This window comes from Gopherus flavomarginatus, chromosome 4, assembly GCF_025201925.1.
Source record: "Gopherus flavomarginatus isolate rGopFla2 chromosome 4, rGopFla2.mat.asm, whole genome shotgun sequence".
NCBI lineage: Eukaryota > Metazoa > Chordata > Testudines > Testudinidae > Gopherus > Gopherus flavomarginatus.
Genome location: NC_066620.1, coordinates 125603204 through 125623392, shown reverse-complemented (window position 1 = coordinate 125623392; position 20189 = coordinate 125603204). Strand labels below are relative to the sequence as shown.

General features: G+C 41.3%; 2 protein-coding genes across 3 annotated transcripts in view; one reads left to right on the top strand and one right to left on the bottom strand.

Moving 5' to 3' along the window:
* The window catches only part of MCM9 (minichromosome maintenance 9 homologous recombination repair factor), a 78320-nt gene that overhangs the window by 27135 nt on the left and 30996 nt on the right, over window positions 1–20189 (bottom strand). The window contains exon 8 of one of the 2 annotated variants that reach the window (XM_050949473.1): window positions 15187–17861. The exons of the other annotated variant lie outside the window; for it this stretch is intronic. Within the exon in view, the coding sequence (XP_050805430.1) occupies window positions 17695–17861 (167 nt within the window). The 3' untranslated portion in view covers window positions 15187–17694. Of the gene's footprint in view, window positions 1–15186; window positions 17862–20189 lie in introns of those variants that run through there. 2 annotated transcript variants of the gene reach the window in all.
* ASF1A (anti-silencing function 1A histone chaperone) lies at window positions 2425–18377 on the top strand. The gene is made up of 4 exons (XM_050949935.1): window positions 2425–2768; window positions 7426–7541; window positions 14632–14808; window positions 17975–18377. Exons 1-4 carry the CDS (start codon window positions 2660–2662, stop codon window positions 18185–18187), a joined length of 615 nt encoding a protein of 204 aa, XP_050805892.1. The 5' UTR covers window positions 2425–2659; the 3' UTR covers window positions 18188–18377.

The following is a 20189-nucleotide window of genomic DNA, read 5'->3' as shown; positions in this document are numbered from 1 at the left end:
TATCCTGATGTGGTCCTCAGGCCAAAAAGTTTGCCCACCCCGGTATAGAAAGTACTAGTGAACACTGATCACATATTCAGTACAGAAGTAGTTCTCAAAGCTGGTCCGCTGCTTGTTCAGGGAAAGCCCTTGGTCAGCCAGTTTGTTTACCTGCTGTGTCCGCAGGTTCGGCCAATTGCGGCTCCCACTGGCCAATGGGGGCTGCGGGAAGTGATGTGGGTGGAGGGATGTGCTGGCCGCTGCTTCCTGCAGCCCCCATTGGCCTGGAACGGCAAACCACGGCCAGTGGGAGCTGCGATCGGCCAAACCTGCGGATGCAGCAGGTAAACAAACCGGCCTGGCCCGCCAGGGGCTTTCCCTGAACAAGCGGCAGATCGGCTTTGAGAACCACTGCAGTACAGTATAATATCTTTGTAAATACAGACCAAGACTGCCCCCTGCACTGGAATAACCTACAGGAGGGAGCCATCTGAGAGGAAATCTCACTGTCACCTCAGAGATCTGGACCACGGGCTTCCACACAGAATCTCTGTGCCCCAGCACTGCCCTCCAGTCCTCTACAGCTCTGCTGTGGCTTCCTGTCAGCATAGCTCAGGCTTTCCAGGCAGGGAGAAGCCCTTAAAACACTGTCTTACATAGTCACTCTATTACACTCAAGAAATTAATAAATTAAATTTCAGATATTAATACAGCCTGAGCCTGTATTTACTGGAGAGTAAATTCCCCATAGAGCTGAGAGAGAGAATTAGCATTTCACCCAGCCCTGCCCATTTTGTCCCCTCCCCAGCCACAGATCCCTGACCTTGCCAGTTGCTCTCTTCAGAGGCTGGAGATAAGAAACCTGGTGCCACAGATCTGGGTCATGGGCCCATCCTCCATGTGCAAAGAGTGAGCTCTTCATGCAGAAGGCCCCTTCCCCATGGACTTTGAGGTACAGTGGGCTTAAACATCCCCTCACTTCCTGAGTTATGATTTCACCTTAAAGCATTTTGATTTTTTTCTGCACATCTAAGTATGCCATGGTGGTGAGCTGTGGGGAATGAAGGTTGCTTCTGGCAGAACATGCTTGTGCAATAGCTTTCCTAAAGCTGAGATTTCTATAGGTACTTGAATGAGGATCAATTCCGTTTAAACACTAAGGCTCCAAACCCACAGTGAGCTCTGTGCAGGCTGCTCCTTATGCCCATGGTGGAGCTCATTGTAGGATTAGGGCCTATAATAATTATTCTTCCACACCCTCATGATCTAGCATCCCTTTAACTGAAAAGCCATTTATGGAACGCATGCCCTTAAAATATAACATAAACAGGGCCGGCGCTTCCATTTAGGCGACCGCCAGGATTTGAGGGGCAGCATTTTGCGGCTCTCGGCGGCAATTTGGCGGCGGGGGGTCCTTCCACGCTCCAGGTCTTCGGCAGCAATTTTGCGGCGGGTCTTTCACTCGCTCCGGGACCCGCCGCTGAAGTGCCCTGAAGACCGGGAGTGCGGAAGGACCCCCTCGCCGCAGAATTCCCACCGCTGACCGGGAGCGCAAAAGGATCCCTGCCTAGGGCGCCAAAAGCCCTGGCGCCGCTCCTGAACATAAGCTTGATCCCACAGCCCTTCCTCACATACTCACTAGTCAAGTGAACAGTGCCATTGACTTCAATGGCTTTAATTGCATGAGTCCTGGTCCACAGTAGGAATTTACTTTGGTATAGCTACATCTCTCCAGGGTGTGAAAAATCCACACCCCCGAGAAACATTGCTCCTGAACTAACCCCTGGTGTAGACCAGGGCTAGTGTGCGCTACTGTTTCTTGGGGAGGTGGATTACCTACACTGACAGGAGAAGCCCTCCCATCAAGTGTAGGTAGTATCTACATTGAAGGACTACAGTGGTGCAGCTGCATGGCTGCAGCATTTTAAGAGTAGACAAGCCCTCAGTAAGGACTACTCATGTAAGAGTTTCATGATTTAAGATGCACCTTTGTAAATCAGAGTAAAGCCAGTGAGGTTAACAGATTTAAAACTAGCAAAAGAAAAAAAAATCAGCAACTACATCTTTGTTTTCCTTATCAAATAATTCTATCCAACCTCTGGCCATACAGAAACTTTGGATTTGGAAGGAAAAAAAAAGAAAAAAGAGAGAGTGTTAAATAGAGTAAGGAGAGGAAAAACAAAAAAGCCAACTCCAGCCACTGATGCCCTTCCGTACATTTTGTGAGCCCAGTGCTCAAATAATGTCAGACTAGCTCGTCCTTCATTCTTTCGTTCCTCCTACATTCAGTCCAACCACTTTGTTCTAAGCCTTTAGCCTACTCTGGGCCAGCAGGTGGAGCAGCAGATAATATTTTCAATCCCATTCAGAGCAAAGGAGCCCATCTTGTTCTTTCAGGAAGCTTCAGGAGGAGGGTCATAGCTCAGTGTGCAGCCAATCAGTGCCAAGGCTACCAGTTAACAGAGCAGAATGGGCTGTAGTTTAGTGAAATAGGAAAGCTGCAAAACAGTGTGGAGTGTTCCTGTTGTAAATAAAAGAAAAAAAAAGTTTCTCAAGTCATAGCTCTACAGCCTTGACCAAGTACTAGCACTGGAGTTTGTGCTTTACAAAAAAATAACACATTGGACTTTATTGTGCTGCATTAACACCCTATTCCTATTGTTTGTATTTTTTTCAAAATATGGCAAAGGTTCAGGTGAACAATGTAGTGGTGTTGGATAATCCTTCTCCTTTCTACAATCCTTTTCAGTTCGAAATCACGTTTGAGTGCATAGAGGACCTGTCTGAAGGTGAGTAGATTTTTTCCCAGTACGGATTTTATAACCCAGAGCTACTCGTTTCAGGTTTTAAAGGGTTTAAACTTTGCAAAGGCCTGCTGCTACTAGTTAACAGTTTCTCCTTCGCTGCCTCGGTGTGACTAGATGAAAGGATGTGCTGGCAGGCATCTAAATGCTGTTTAGAAATGCTCTGTCTTAGGCTGGCGCGTTTAGGCTGGAAGGCAAGGGAAAGTTGATTATTGTGTCCTCAGCTGCGGAGTTGAGGGCTGCTGTATTTCGGATCCAAACATGCATTTTATAACGTAAGCTTAAGTTGCCAGGAACTTGTTTGAGTGGTGGTAGCCATGTTGCCAGCTTTGTGTTTGTGTGTGTGTGTGTATATGAGGGGTTAACGAGCACATCTCAGCGTGCACCCTTTTGCTGAGGTGAACTGATGCTGAGCAGAGCAAAGCGATATGCTGCTGAAACGTTGCACTAAGTGGGGAAAACACATCCCAGGAAATATTTTCATTGTCTTGATATTCGATTTGAATATTTTTTGAAGAAAACATCGGGGGGGAGGGTTGGTTAAAGTAGAGAGATTTAAATGTAGCTGCAGCACTTAATATTTTACAAAATGTCTGAAAATAATCAAGGTAGCCGACTGAATCCCTTTACAGATGTAGTATTATTGTGGGTACTAAGCCCCCCCGGGGAGGAAGGGCGGGGGAGGGAAATAATATTTTTAGCACTCACTTGAAAGTTGCTGTTTGTTGGCAGCCAGGGTCCAGGTGTACTGTGCTATGTCCTGCCAGCTGGGGATCTCACGTTCACTCTTCAAACCTAGTCTTTTTGCTCCCCAGCCTATACAGAGCGGGGTGCGCCGTGCAGGGAGTGAGGTCAGCAATGTACCCAACCCACTGCCGAGTGCAGAGGGTGGACTAGGCATTAACCTTTTGCATCGCTCAGCAGCGGCGACTCCAGTGCGGGTTACTCTCCCCAAATTCTACAGGAATCGTCCAGAAGGGTTCACAGCAGTGACCCTACCGCGTACTGGGCCAGTGCTGCAGGTTAATAAACAGGATTTTTACAGCAGAAAGCAAAATTTATTTCTCTTCTGGCCAGAGGGGCTCTCCGGACCACTGGTCTCACCACTGTGGTCTGGGAAAGGGGAATGGGCTTCTTTTAGCTTCCCTCAAGAGCACTGGCAGAACAGGTGAATGAAGCAAGCTATTAGTGACCAGTCTGAAAGTTACTTAAGCGTTGGAGAGAGGAGTGGGAGTGCCTGTGGCCACAACTGATTTGCAGCTTGTGCTCTCTGTGCCCCCATGAAGAGGACTGATCCAATAGGTGCTAGTCACCCCACCACTGTTGCTCACATGTGATACATGGGGATCCCAGCATTTTAAGGGGTAGGGGAAAATAAACATACTTATTTTTGTTTTAATTTTATGGGGGAACTAAACAGTTCAAAGCTTTGGTAATGGGATATATGGAGTGTTTCCTACCTTTGTGTCACCAGTTCAAATCCAGCCCAGATCTGTATCTTTCAGTCACTACTATTTTATTATATGTTGGAGGCTTACATTACATGCATTTGGTCAGACCAGTTTCGAGGGGGCAAGTGTTCACATCATAAGAAAACACCACAATATTTGGTCTAATTGTCATACTTGCTGGTACTCTCCACAGAGGCCCCATCTACACTCAAGATTTCCTTAAATTCTCTAACTGTTGCTCTAGCATTATTGCAGATCACCAGTTTTCTCAGTGGTAGATGAGTTAGTTTAGGCCAGCTGCCATCATTTGTGCAGGTATGTGGTAAACACCTGTGCTGAGGTGGTGAGAAATTTTTTAAAGATTTCTCTAGTGTAAACAAGGCATCCATGCCATGTGCTACTCTTTCAGACTACTTGGATGGTAGAGCTGGTGCAGAATGTAGCAGCCTGTTTAATTGGTGGTGCTCCAGACAAGACACAGATTACACCAGTGCTGCAAAGACTTCAACCCTCCCTTCATATTTGTGTACATTTGTATGTCTCACACTCAACACTAGATGGATTTAAATGAAAGTTGGGCCAGGCTGATTAGTGGCTAAATGAGCAGAAATAAAGACGGCTTACTTCAATTTTTTTTTGCACTATTATCCCTGTTGTCAACTGAGAATGCGAAGTACAGGTATAGCATAACCACCAATCACCATGTGTCTACCTCCACATGGCCACAGATGTTGATCTTTCATATAAGTCAGCAGTTCTCAAACTGTGGTCAGGACCCCAATGGGGTCACCAGAGCCAGCATTAGAATTGCTGGGACCCAGGGCTGAAGCCCAAGCTCCACTCCGACCCAGCGCAGCCGGGCTTTGGCTGTGACCCCCTGTCCGCTGACCTGGGGTGGCAGGGCTTGGTCTCCAGCCCCTGCTCGCCCCACCGAGTGATGGAGTTTTGGCTCTGGCCCTCCCCCTGGGGTCATGTAGTAACTTTATTGTCAGAAGGGGGTCACGGTGCAATGAAGTTTGAGAACCCCGATATAAGTCATTATAATTATTATAATTACAGATAATCTTTTCTTCATAAATTTTATGAAGAAAGTTGTATCCTTGCTTTAATTTTCAAACACTAATATCTTGGTCATTTACTGTATTTTTTTCTCTCCAAATCAGACCAATACCTTGCCAATTTAATTTTTTAACTTTGTCTATTTAAACTATTTTAAAAGTTACTGATGGGCACACAGTCTTAAACAAGTAGGATTTGATAGTTACCCTTTTAGCATATAATTTATGAAATAGCTTTTACTCCCTCAGTACCTCAAATATTATTCCTAGTCTGAAATGTTGTAAACTATCAGTCCAGAATGATTTATACAGCAGTGCTTTGGAACAGTGGCTTATAATGGATACGCTATGAACTTCCCTGGCCTACACAATACTCCTCAATTGTGTGTGGTATATTTACATAGGAATTGCCGTAGTAGATCTGACCATTTACCTGTCTAGTCTGATATCTTGTCTTGGCAATACCCAATACCAGATACTTCAAAGGTTGGCAAATAATTCCCATCCAGCACCTGGAAAATTATGCTGTGCTATACAAAGGGAACAAAATGCCTTCCTGAATCCTATGAGTTATGCCATTTAAAAAATAAACATAGCAAAAAGTATGATAAAAAATAGGGACTTGAATCATAAAGCAGCCAAGTTGTGTTACAATGTTGCATTTTCTTCCTTACTTTGGGCTAGTCTATGCTGGCAATGCTAAAGCACTGCTAAAGCAGCGCCTTGGCAGTGCTTTAACATGGCTTGTGTGGTCGCTGGCAGAGCACTCTCTCAGTGCTCTAAAAAACCCCACCCCCTCGAGGAGCGTAGCTCCCAGCACTGGTGCATTGTCTACACTGGCGTTTTACAGCAGGGAAACTTGCTGAGCTCGGGGGGTGGGGGGTGTTTTTTCACATCCCTGAGCAAGAAAGTTGCAGCTCTGCAAGTTGCCAGTGTAGACAAGCCCTTAGGCTCCTGTCCTGTATCAAGAATGCCTGGCATAGACTCCTGTTTGCACCTGTGCAGAGTGTCTTGTTGAAGACTATGGAATGGCATAGGAGTATGCGCTAATGACTGTGTATGCGTGATCAGGGCACAGTTCCATACTGAAAGACAAGATGAAAATGTGTCACATCAAGTTTTTTTTTTAAGGCACTCTTTGAAACAGATTTTAAAATAAGTTCCATTTTAAAAAAAGGAAATAATCACAAATGGCCTCTTTCAATAAGAAAAACCCATCATAGTGACCTTTTATTGTCTGTTTAAAATGCAAGAATTCTGGTGGGTTAGTTCTGCCATGTGTGTGTTTTATCTGGAAAGTGAAAGTTAAAAATAAATAAAAGTAAGAGCTAATGGATGTTAGTTGATAGTTTCAGTTTTTAAACAGGAAGCTGGGGCAGAGAGTAAGCACAGCAATATATATGGGCCAGGAAACCTATGAACTGTTAGTATTGTTTGGTTTCTTTAAATTGTATTATGAAACCATACAATACATTTGGTTTTACATAAAATGGTTATAAATTCCATCTCAAGATTCAGGTTACATCCAAACACCAAAACTTTTACTGAGAGTATTCTGTAATCACAATATCAATTATATATCTGTGTGTGTGTGTACAGTGTGCTAGCTATTCAATTAACAAGGTAGCCTGCTCTGCAAAAAAAAATAAAATTGGGGGGGTGGGGGAGCAGGGGAACTCTGCTTGGATGTTGTACTGCTGTTTAGTCCATGGCTACCTCATGTAAATGAGCTCTTCACTTTCTACACATCACTATTCCCTACTGCAACTATGTCCAGCATCCCTCTCTCTCCATTCATGAGAAGCCTATGTCCAAAAATGGCATTACACAGCCTTTTCCCAGGGGGCATACCATTTCTGAATAATGTTGGCAGCAAAGGGTGTACAACTTAGAAAGCTCATGTAGAGTTGTATTGGAATAACTAAAGCGGTATAATTATGCTAGTAAATTTCCCCTTGTAGACAAGCCTGTAATCTTTATGGACCAGCAGCTATGGAGGCAGTTTTGGGCTAAAGTCTTAAATAAGCAAGACCTGGGATCCTTAGGCTATGGACTGACTTTTTCAAAGAGAGAGAATTAAATTTTGTGCAAATTTTGGGCATTTTTTTAAATGTTGTTTTTGTTTTAATGTAGATTTGGAATGGAAAATAATTTATGTGGGTTCAGCAGAAAGTGAGGAGTATGATCAAGTTTTAGACTCCGTTTTAGTAGGACCTGTTCCTGCAGGAAGGCACATGTTTGTATTTCAGGTAAGTTTGTTATTTTCAATATTGCTAAAACAATTGAGTTAATTCAGTGTTTAAAGGGGACAGCCTAGAGCAAAGCAGCATTTCAATAATATATTTTTTCCTAGCAAACGCCATTTTGTGTCAACTCCTTAAATCTACTGTTCCTGACTTTAAGGCCTTATCTGTACGAGCCCTTGTTTTTCCTGAAATTTCCTACTGCTACAGCTCCACTTGTGATATCAATGAGGGAATAGGGGGAGGGGGCAAGATTAGACAACACAGTGGTTAAAAATGCCAGTTAGCTGGTCTATGATAGCACTTCCCAACATTTGTACCACTGGTGAGGTTGTGGTGGGTACAGCAGTTGTGGGAAACTTTGGGTATAAAAGGTTAGTCTAGGCCCCTCCTCCCAGTGACCAGCTCATGGTAAAACTTAACAGGACAGCCATCTATTTATCTTTGTTCAGCAAGACAATATTGCATCATGATGTTTGGATCTTCATGCCATGATGTTAGAATTGCAACACAACGTCACAAGTCCTGAAATAAGTTTGGGATTCTCAATGTAGCATTGAAGCACGTCAGGGAGACACATGAGGATTAGGACTCACCCATAAATTTTCAGATGTTTGGAAATCCTAAGAGCTACCAACTGACAAAGCCAAAGAGTTACAAATAAGGCAGTGCCTAAGGGAAAATGGGGAGAGAATGGCAGTGAGGTGGCTTAATGCACTTGTCTGGTTTAAGTCTCACTTCAATTCCTAGTGGTGCCTTTTCCGTATCACAAAACCATGACTCAGGCTTGGTCTACACCTAAAATTTAGGGCTGGTTTACACCTAAAACTTAGGTCAACGTAGCTATGTTGTTCAGGGGTGTGAAAAATTCACACACCCCAAGAGACATTGTTAAGCCGACCTAGGCCTCAGTAGAGACACAGCTAGGTCGACTGAAGAATTCTTCCATTGGCCTAGTTACTGCCTCTTGAGGAGGTGGATTGACTACAGTGACAGAAAACAAGTGACTATGCTACAGCAGCACAACTGTAGGTATGCTGCTGTAGGGCTTGTAGTGTAGACATATCCTCAGTTCAGCCTTTATCCAGTGCTAGCCTCGTCTGGTAAAAGAGGACTAAAATGCACTGGCAGAAGTGTCAGACTAAAACTAAAATTAGTTCCTTCCAGAAGAACTGTACTTCGATCCCCACATGAGAACTGCACTTTATGGCAAAGATACACTGGAGTTCACACATATAACTAAAGAAAATAACTGAAGACATGAATGAGCTTCTATCTTTCGGACAGTTGATACAATTGTTTTAAGGGTGGTGTCAAGGTGTGTGTAGAAAATGTCTAAGGCATCTTGAATAAACATGTACATCCCAATTATCTGAATGCTTCAGAGCACATCTGAAACTTTCAGATAAAGGAAAACTTTATTTTACAGGGCAGGTCAAAGGCACAGCAATAAGAGCAGGAAGGCGGATACATTTAACAGTCTTTTATATACAAATCATTCTCTAAGCACTTCACTATTAATTAGGTTTCAATACTGGGGTTGTTTTCTCCCCACTACCAATAAAGAAGATGTATGAGAAATTACTTCCCTTATTAGAATTTCTTCCACTATCAAGTTTTAACCCTTTAGTCATAACAACTTACTAGGTAAATTGACAGAAGAGGTCTGTGGCATTCTGATGCCTTTGGAGACGGGTTGCACTGTGGTACACTGCTCAAAAAGATGAGCTGGTATTTATGCCTCTGTTTTTTTAAAGATACATTAGTTTGAGTGAAGAATCTGATTCATTTTTAAAACTAAAAATTACAATTAATATTTTTTAAGTTATAAATGTTGCTTGTGGTAGAGAGAGATAGGAGGAAGAGCTGATGTTGTTTATCTAAAGAGGCACATCTCTGGACATGTGAAGTTTGGACAATCAGGATTACCTGTATAACATGTCCCCCAGATATGATATTTACACAGGAAGGTATCATTTATCATGTTTCAGCTATGAATATTTATCTTACCTCAGCCAAACTAGGAGTTAGATATACAGAACATTGGTTATATTGGAATATATCCTGTGCATGATTCTGTACAAGCTCTCCTGTAAGTTCTCCTACCTGTTTCTTTAGCAAAGTACCTGCAGCCCAAAGTATATTAAACTTTGATCATCAAATTTCACAAGGGAGATTGGGCCTGGTTAATACTTAAATGGGAGACCACCAAGCATAGGTGCTGACTCCATGGGTGCTCCAGGACTGGAGCACTCATGGAAAAAAAAATGGGTGCTCAGCATCCACCGGCAGTTCCCCCAATCAGTGCCTCCCCTTCCCCCCAGCACCTGCTACCTGCTGGCGACCCCGCTGGTCAGCACCTCTCCTTTCCCTCCAGCGCATCCCGTGATCAGCTGTTCCGCAGCGTGCAAGAGGCACTAGCGGAGAGGAGTGAGAACGCTCAGGGGAGGGGGTGGAATGGGGTGGGAAGAGTCAGGGCAGGGGCAGAGCAGGGGTGGGGCTTTGGGGGAAGGGGTGGAGTTGGGGCGGGGCCGGGGAGAAGCCCAGGGGAGCATCCCCCTGCCCTCCGGCACATTAGAAGGTTGGCATCTCTGCCACCAAGAACAAAGCAGGGCACTGCAGGAAGTCATGCTGGTGATTCAATAGGCAGTATTTTCTTCCTGCTGAGTCAGTAACTGAACCAATGCCCCAGCATAGGATGCTGTGTTGCTGTAGGGGCAATCTTTTGATAAGATGTAAAATTACAGTTCTGAGCACCTGGGCACAGATCTCACAGCCCTTTCTGCACAAAAGGGTGACTCGGTGGTGCTGTTTAGACTAGGAAAATTAGGTGAGTTTGGCAAACATGTAAATAGTTGACATATGTTAACTAAAACATAGTTAAACAACACTTTGTACTTAGTCTAGATGAAGACAGTGGCATTTAAAACAGATATTAACTGGTTGTGGTTATTAGTAAGGGACAAGCTAATGACCATGACCAGATAACATGTTTTAAAGGCTAGTGTTTGTCTATGCCAGGTGCTAAGTGGCTTTAAAAATGTGTTAACGCACATTAACCAACACTGAGAGAACACACAACATATGACAGATGTTTTTAGTCACATCACTTAATGCACTACTGGAAGACACTCAGATACTGCTGTGAGGAGTGCTATATAAGAACCCACATAGAATGCAACAGACTAGAACATGTTTGCTGAACACTTCATTCTCCTAGTCTAGATAGGGCCATGCCTTTCTATAACACAATTTGCTTAATTAAATTCTGCCTATTTAAATGCTCCCTGCAGTTTCAAGCCATTATTTTCACTCTCTGTATAAATCTGTTGTTGTGCATCGATGGAATTGCTAAATCTTTCCCCAGAAGCATCTGCATTTCATTGGCAGGTGAGGAAGCAATTATTGTATGTGCACAAGTATGTATATTTTCATATAGGGCCAAATTTTCTGGTAGCATAACTGTAGTAAGTGGAGTTCAGCCAGAACCTCCAGTGACGTGGATTCTACAAACTCCCTTGGATGACTATTCCAGCTCTCAACTATCCTCATAGTTAGAAAGTTTTTTCCTAATATCTAACCTAAATCTCCCTTATTGCAGATTAAGCCCATTACTTCTTGTCCCACCTTCAATACCAGTGGACAGGGAGAATAATTGATTACCATCCTCTTTATAACAGCTCTTAACATACTTGAAGACTGTTCTCAGGTCTCCCCATAATCATCTTTTCCCAAGACTAAACACGCCCAGCTTTTTAACCTTTCCCCCTAGGTCAGGTTTTCTAAACCTTTTATCATTTTTGTTGCTCCCCTTTGGACTCTCTCAAATTTGTCCATGTCCTTCTGTGTGGCACCAGGGACAGGGGACAGTACACTAGCTGAGGCATTTCCAATGCCAAGTACAATGGGAGAGTTACCTCCCATGTCTTGCATATGACACACTTGTTCATACAGCCTGAAATGATATATGCCTTTTTTCTCAACTGCATCAAATTGTTGGCTCATATTCCATGATAACCCCCAGATCCTTTTCAGTAGCACTACTGCCTAGCCAATTATTCCTCATTTTGTAGCTGTGCATTTGATTTTTCCTTCCTAAGAGTAGTACTTTGCACTTGTCTTTACCGAATTGCATTTTATTGATTTCAGACCAACTCTCCATTTTAAGGTCATTTTGAATTCTAATCCTGCCCTCTCAAGTACTAGCAGGCCTTCCCCAATTGATTTCATCTGCAGATTTTTAGAAGCATACTCTCCATTCCATTCTCAAAGTCATTTTTAAAAATATTGAACAACACTGGCTCCAGGATAGATGCCTGCAGTACCACACTAGATATGTCCTTGCAGTTTGACAGTGAACCATTGATAACTACTCTTTGTGTACTGTTTTTCAACCAGTTGTGCAGCCACCTTATAGTAATTTCATCTAGACTACATTTCCCTAGTTTGTTTGAGAATATCTTGTAGGATTTACTGTGTCAAAAGACTTACTAAATTCAAGATCTGTCACATCTACTTCTTTGCTCCGATCCACTAGGCCAATACCCCTGTGCAAGAAGGAAATTAGATTGGTTTGGCATGATTTGTTCTTGACAAATCCATGTTGGCTATTGCTAACTACCCTGTTGTCCTCTAGGTGCTTACAAACTGATTGTTTAATATTTTTGTTCCAATATCTTTCCAAGTATCCAAGCTAGGTTGACTGGTCTATAATTCCTGGGTCCTCTTTGTTCCCCTTTTTAAAGATAGGTGCTACGTTTGCCCTTCTCCAGTCCTCTGCGACCTCACCTGTCCTCCATGAGTTCTTGAAGATAACTGCTAGCAGTTCTGATATTGCTTCAGACAGTTCCTTAAGTGCTGTGGGATGAATTCTATCAAGTCTTGTCCATTTGAGTATATCTAACTTATCTGACTATTCTTTAACCTGTTCTTTCCCTATTCTGGCTTGTGTTCCTGACTCCTCCTTGTTGTTAATAATTATGTTAAATAGCTGGTCACCATTAATCTTTTTAGTGAAGGCTGACTTAAAACAGGCATTACAGACCTCAACTTTCTTGATATGATCCGCTAGCTTTCCTTCCCAGCTAAGTAGTGGACCTACATGTTCCTTCAACTTTCTCTTGCTCCTTATGTATTTATAATTTTTTCTTATTGCCTTTTATTTCCCTTGCTAGGTGTAACTCATTTTGTGTCTTAGCCTTTTCGATTTTGGATATACTGCCTGGCTGCCTTGGTCCGTGCCTGATTTTGGATAATATTGTTTGGCTATTCCCACCACACTGGTGCTGTTGTCCCCTAGGGGTGTAACATCTCTTCCTTCTCCTTAGTAGCCACAGCCCCTAGTTAAGGTATCTAGGTTGGTTTATGGATACTTGTAGAATCAAGGAAACAGGGAACAGGAGCCAGTGACATACGATTAACCAGCTCAACAGGCCACAGTACTAGAATGTATAATAAACTATTAGAAATATGTTTGGCTGTAGCTTTCCCAGCAATAGTGCAGTGCTTAATTGCTGTTTTGTAAACATGAAGCAGTTTATGCAATGATCCCTTGAAGAAACATGCATTGTTACAAGTCCTAGGTCTAGGGTGAAACAAAAAAAAACCAAGTTATAGCTAAAAGGCATTTCAAAAGATTGGGGTTATGCCCCATTTTATGATACATATTTTTTTTTATCAACAACTATACTGCCACTGCTAGATCATTTAGAAAGATTAATGCATATTAATTAGGCCTGAGTTACTGGTTGAAAATGTGTCAGAAGTGAAGAGAGTCGCATTTAACACCACACATGTTGGTAAACTTTGTTATGGGGAGGGAGGCAAATAGAGTTGCCAACTTTGTAATATTTAAAAGATGGACACTCCAGCAAGCAGGGCCGGCTCCAGGCACCAGCTCAGCAACCAGGTGCTTGGGGCAGCACGTCGGGCTCTTCAGCAGCAAGTCCCTCGGTCCCTCTCAGAGGGAAGGACCTGCCGCTGAAGAAGAAAGCGGCACAGGGTAGCTGCTGCCGAAGTGCCACCAATTGCGGCTTTTTCTTTTTTTCCCCACTGTTTGGGACGGCAAAAACCCTGGAGCGGGCCCTGCCAGCAAGAGTGGTGGAACTGGCCTGCCCCTTCTCTCCGAGGTCCCACTCCTCCGCCTCACCTCTTCCCCCGAGGTCCTGCCCTCTGTTTGTTCCTCTTTCTCCTTCCCCTGTTACTCGCTGCTCTTTCCCCCCTTCCACCTGCCGGGAAAGACTTTCCTGCAGAGCTGGGGCTCGGAGCTGCAACTGCCCGATGCAGGTAGAAGGCGGCCCTCGCTGAGTAGGGACTGACCTGGGTGATGAACCAGCACTTCCCTGCCCCACCCGCAATAACTGGACTTTGAGTGTGGGTGTCCGGTCAGTAGATCTGACCAGACACTATCAGGTCCCCTTTTCAACCAGACTTTCCAGTTGAAAACCGGGCACTTGGACATCCTAGAGACAAAAGACATACAGGTTCCTTCTCTTATTAGCCTGTGGAATAGCTCAAACATCACTGCAATCCAGTTCCCTCTCCTTGCTGAAGTATGATTTGCAGTTTTTCCTTACCAGATTAATCTATCAGCTATGAAAACTTATGCACCCCAATGTAACCTCACAGACCTCATGAAAAATAAGCTAGCAAGGGTAATCTTTCAAGGTTGGTGTGGAGAACAGTGGCACAGCAGAGTGGAGGGACATTAGTGCACCTGGCCGAACTACAGATTACCTGGTAATTGGTCAAAAAAACCAAATTTCAGATGCAAAAGTTGCCTGTTCATCTAGGTTTCAGAAGTAACAAAAACCAAACAAATAAACCCTGGAGACTGAATTACTATGTATCTCTAGAGAGTAGTGCCCTAAATCCAAGGTTGCAATTACTGAGAGAGCAGTGTAGATGTGCTTGCACTCTATCTCCCGACTATGCATGAATCATCAATTTAAAATTTGTGCACAGCCATTGCTTAATCCACATGATGGATGTGACATACAACCCTACTGCCCCTTGCTAGATAGCCATATGGTATAAAATTAGAGATAAGGCACATCAATCTGTATTGTTTCAATAACCTTTTCCTTTTACATTTTAGGCTGACGCTCCTAATCCAGGACTTATTCCAGATGCAGATGCAGTAGGTGTAACAGTTGTGTTAATTACATGCACCTACCGAGGCCAAGAATTTATTAGAGTTGGCTATTATGTAAACAATGAATACACTGAAACGGAATTAAGAGAGAATCCTCCAGTAAAACCAGACTTTTCTAAGGTAAGAAATGTTCTATTCTGGTCACGTATCCAAAGCAGGGTTAACATAATAGGCTTGCTTTCTTAAAAAACAAAACCAAACAATTCCTTAAGCCAATGATACTTAGACCTCAGTAGTTCAGGAACCAAATTAGCAATCAGCATTACCCAAAAGAGCCACAGTAGTGTGAATTCATCGTTTCATTTACTACAGTATTATATATTCATATTTAAACAGTATGCTGGGGAAATATAGTGTGTGTGTGTGTGTGTATGTATATATATATATATATATATATATATACACACACATACACACACACACTATATTTTTATATAATAAAAATATATATATTTTTATATATATATATATAAAAAATTCTCACAGCAAAATGGATGACCAAGTATTATTATTTTATCAACTACAATTGGTTAATAACATAGCAAAGGCACCCTGATAGGTTAATAACTTAGATTTGTTAATAATTAAATTACAGTATTTTAATATCATGTGCTGCAGTGACCCACAGGAGACACATTAAAGAACCACTTGCAGCTTCTGAGCCTCAGTCTGACTATCACTGCCTTAAGCCATACAAAACTAGCTATCAAATCAAGCAAAAACAAAAGATTTAGAAAAAAATTTAAGGTGACAGTTATCATAGTTTTGAAGGGGATCGGGATACAGGTTTTCATCCAGAATCCTTCCTAGATCAGAAGTGATCAGAAGCTATTGCCATCTTACATGGATTATGTGAAATGAGTTGTTGGTCTCTTTCCATTTCCAAATGGACAAACATCCATGTCACAAATATCATAATTGATATTCATATTAACAAAAACTGGAGATGGGCCAAATTTGGGCTGTGGAGACTGACCTGATTAGAGTTGGCTGAATAATCACACATAGTTGCTAAGTCACATATTTGACTTAAAAATATCAAAACACAAAATCTAAGCTAAGGACATGAGCTAAAAAAGAGTCTGTTTTTTGTTAAACTAAGTCAGGATTAGCATTAAAATGACTTGTCAAATAAGAATTATTTGGAACACAACACTGCACAGAGGGAGGGCATTGGCAAATGTCTGTTTACCTGCAAGGTGTTCCCCATTGACTTCCACGGGGGTCTGTCTTTGGGGTTCTATGAGGGCACAGTGGTCTGCCTCCATGGAACACCATGTCGGGGTCAGGGCCTTTATTTGCATGGAAATTTAAGGAAGAAATGTATATAAATTGACGTTAGAAGGCTAATGGGGAAGGGTAATGAGGTAAATTTGTTTTTCCATTATAGGTAAATGATATGATGTTAAAATCTGAAGAGTGGACCAGAATATTACATGTACTGCAATAATTAGGCCAGAGAAAAGCCACACATTCCCCCAAAATGATACCCTGATATAACTACACTTAAATTGTGGATCACTAAAGGACACTTAAGGCCATGATTTTCAGAAATGACCAGTGATTTGGTGTGCTTAACCTGAGACACCCTACAGGGGCCTAATTTTCAGGGGTCAGGTGCATGGCAGTTCCTGAAAATCAGGCCCCTTGAAGGGGCTTTGAGTTGGTCACCCAAAGTTGCTATTAACTTTTGAATATCTTCACCTTAGATCTCCAATCTGTTCCTTTCTTTCTCCCATTTTTTATTTTTGACTTTATAACCATTTCCTTTTATGCCATTTTTTTATGGTGTAAATGCTGAAGTTTTGGCTTCTAAATATCCAAGTTTCTTCAAAAGTTCTTGAACTAAAACAAAACTAAAACCCCTCAACTACTACTTTAATCTAGTATCATTTGTTTATGCAACGTTAACTCTGCTTTTAACAAAAATGCAGCAAACTTCTTCTGAACTATTTTCACTCACTAATACTTCAGGAGGTTCTTAATTTTATCTAGCAATTTTGGTGGCAGGGCACATAATGAAAGTGCAGAATTCTTGGCTAAATTAGAATTCTTCTGTGCAGAATTTAGACATTTAGTTTGAGTTGAAAATGCATTGGTTAAAAACATAATTATAATTGAAGGGGAGCTAAGCAGATCAGGTTTGAAAATAAAAGGTTGTCAATTTGGGTAAGAGGAATTACTCAATGACCGTTTTTCTTTGGTGAGAAAGATCAGTTTTTAGCTCCAGGGCAGAGTTTTCCCATGATTAGTTTAATAATTAATTGATTGTACTGTGATCCGTATACAGTGACTTCGAGGGATGGTGTAGATTGCTGCCTTCCATTTGGTGCGCGCGCGTGTGTGTGTGTGTGCGCAAGAATCAGAGCCACAGAACTCATACTCTAAGGAAGCTAAGCTTTCATGATGAGGGCAGATGGTTCTGCAACATGGGAGATTCTCGTGTCTTAAACCATGCTGTAATATGCACGTTTTCAACAGTTAACAACAAACTTTCCAGAGTATCTTAATTAAAAAGTAGAAAGGAGGCAGTGAAAAATGAATACATTTTTTGGCTATATCCATACGCACATACCTGTCATCTTGTCAAAAAAAAATTAAGGGTCAACAATACTATCTAAATGGGGCCAGGTCACCTTCCTGTTCCAAAGCTAAGTACGTTTTCAGATTTTTTTTAATAGGAATTAAATTAAATCCAATTAAGTCAAGATCAAAATGTGATCAAAAGCACACTTATGGAGTAGTGTTACTAACATGAGGAAGGACTGCAGGATCAGATAAGAACAAAGAGACACTTGATGTAATTAGAGCAAACAAACAGTATTACTACTTTGCACATTGTATAATCAGTTTGTGTAATTCACTACTGCAGGTTAGTGTCTCAGACTGTGCCTAGATTTTTTTTTTTTTTTTAAACCAGGACTGGATAATTTAATTCTGTGCTGAACATTTGTATATATGCAAGCTAAGATAAACACACTCAAATCTCATGTTTACGGTGGGATGTTAAGAAGGAAATCTACTCCCTTTGGGTGAGCAAGGCACATTTAGCTTGGTGCAAGATGAGGGCTCTATGTCATCCTCTAAAGCAAGTTTGGCCACTGAGGCAGGATGCTGGACTAGATGGATTGATTCTGTATGGTAAACATCTGTTCCTGATACATATGCAGCATCTGTAGATTAAAATTTAGGTGCCATAAATTCATAGAGATTAGTTATGTTTGTACATAAATTTATACAGTAATCTTGCATGCGCACACAACTGATATACTTTCTCCTCCTCCAGCTACAAAGGAATATTTTGGCATCTAACCCCAGAGTCACAAGATTCCACATTAACTGGGAGGACAACACTGAAAAACTGGAAGATGCAGAGAGCAGTAACCCAAATCTACAGTCACTTCTTTCTACAGATGCATTACCTTCAGCATCAAAGGGGTGGTCAACATCAGAAAATTCATTAAATGTCATGTTAGAATCTCATATGGACTGCATGTGACTACCATCGTTTTGATACTGTACATGTGTTAAGCTGTAAAAACAACCAGAACTATTTGCCTGAAATTCCTTAAGTACATAGTCAACAAACAACGTGAAGAAGTTGTTTTAAAACATCCTGTAGAAAGTTTATAAGAAAAAAAACAGTATTTGAGCAAATTGTGGAATATAAATACAACTATTTTTAAGTAGTTTTTTCTCTGTGTTATTTTATTTGCTCTAAACTTAATCTGATTAAAGCATATGTATTATTTTTCTCTTTCTCTGTAAATATAATTAAAAACCTAAAGAACAGAAAGTTAAAAATATTTAAGCACAGATGGAATAGTGATGATTTGGGCTCATCTCTAATATTAATAACGCTGAATACAATTTCATTGCCCTTTAATAATAGGTTAGGAACAAAGCTGTCTTTTGATAAAATGCAAAGAAAGGGGGAAAAAAGTGATCTGTACAAAATAATCCTAAAATGTCCTCTACTGTGAAAACAGACAGCACAGTATAATTTTAGGTGCAAACGTCTATGCCTTTCAAGGCACATACTTGTTACTTAAAGCATGCAATTTGAGCTCTACCATCTGCTATCTGGGATTTTAGGATGTGACTTTTTTTTAATCTCCTGCTGCTATTAAGTCATTGTATATAGTCTGTTAAGAACAATGTTTCATTTGTAGTAGATGGGCACAGCAAAGAACTCTCTTTCAACCATGCTAATAGCTTGCACAATTGGTTGAAAGGTTTCAAGCAGTTACAAAATTTAAACTTCAAAAGGAGTAGCATGAATATTTAGTAAGAAAAAAATTGCTCCCTATAGGATTATGATGTACAATCATGGCCTGGTACACTTACTTTTTTTAAAGCCTCTTTATTCATGTAGTTGGTTTAGATAGTTAATAAGAAGTTGAAGTGCTTCATCCTACTGTAGCTTCGTAAAACATTTTGGGTTTAAGACATTTCAATATACAATTTTATTATTTTTGTATTGTAGTAGTGCTCACAGACACAAATTAAGATTGAGGCTCCATTGTGATACCACTGTACACACGCGCACAAACAGTACCTGACCTGAAGATCTTACCATAAAGTATTCTGTTACCATCCTTGAAGATAAAGACCAATTGCACAGATTTGAGACATTTAATAATTCTAAGACTAACAATGTAGCTGTTCTTCCAAATCCTCTCATTAATCTTATTATGCAAGTCAAGGCAAAAGGGTGGATAGATTTTGCACACAGATAGCTGATATAACATTTGTAATCAGCCTGATAAGAACATAGTTCAGTATTTAGCAATAACCATTGACACTGTGAACCTGTTAGGTTCCCAAACTTATTTCTTTTAAAGGAAGGTAAAACCCATGATGATTGATCACTTAAAAGAAAATAGGGAGCATTTTCTCTTATCCTCTGACATTGTTTAGTAAGGATGCATGTGCCCTAACTAGTAAGAATTTCTATTGTTTCAGGGCATTTGTGAGATTGTCTTCATTTTTAAACACAAACACTTTTGATCAAATTTCCACCTAACGCAGGAAGTGCATCAAATGAATAAACTGATCCAAATCTCAATATTTCCTCAGGGTACACACAACAACAACAACAAAAACTCTTCAGATTTTCAAATGTACAACAGACAATTAAGTGCCCCATTTGAACTGAAAGATTTTAAGAGTTCAATGCCTAACTGCATTTTGTCCCTTTAAACAAACTAAATAACTGGGTCTACCACCATCACAGCTACAATAAAGTGGCAGTAGAACTATTCCGCCTAGCTAATCATCCCAGATTGCATCATTCAGAGACTGGACCAAGCACTGAGTGCTCTGAAAAGCTCCTATCCTAACTTGCAGAAAAGATCAACTGTATTTAAGAGGAACTTACTGAGGCCATACATTTGAAGATGGACTGCATGGCATTAATCACCCTGCTGCCCTGACAGAATTTGGCCCCATCATATGCTAGTATCCATTACAAATAGTGGAACACCATATGCGAAACAAAT

Coding starts and splice junctions, on each gene's coding strand:
- ASF1A (XM_050949935.1), top strand. CDS start 2,660: ATGGCAAAGGTTCAGGTGAACAATGTAGTGGTGTTGGATAATCCTTCT. Junction 2,769..7,425: donor CATAGAGGACCTGTCTGAAG/GTGAGTAGATTT, acceptor GTTTTAATGTAG/ATTTGGAATGGAAAATAATT. Junction 14,809..17,974: donor TAAAACCAGACTTTTCTAAG/GTAAGAAATGTT, acceptor CTCCTCCTCCAG/CTACAAAGGAATATTTTGGC.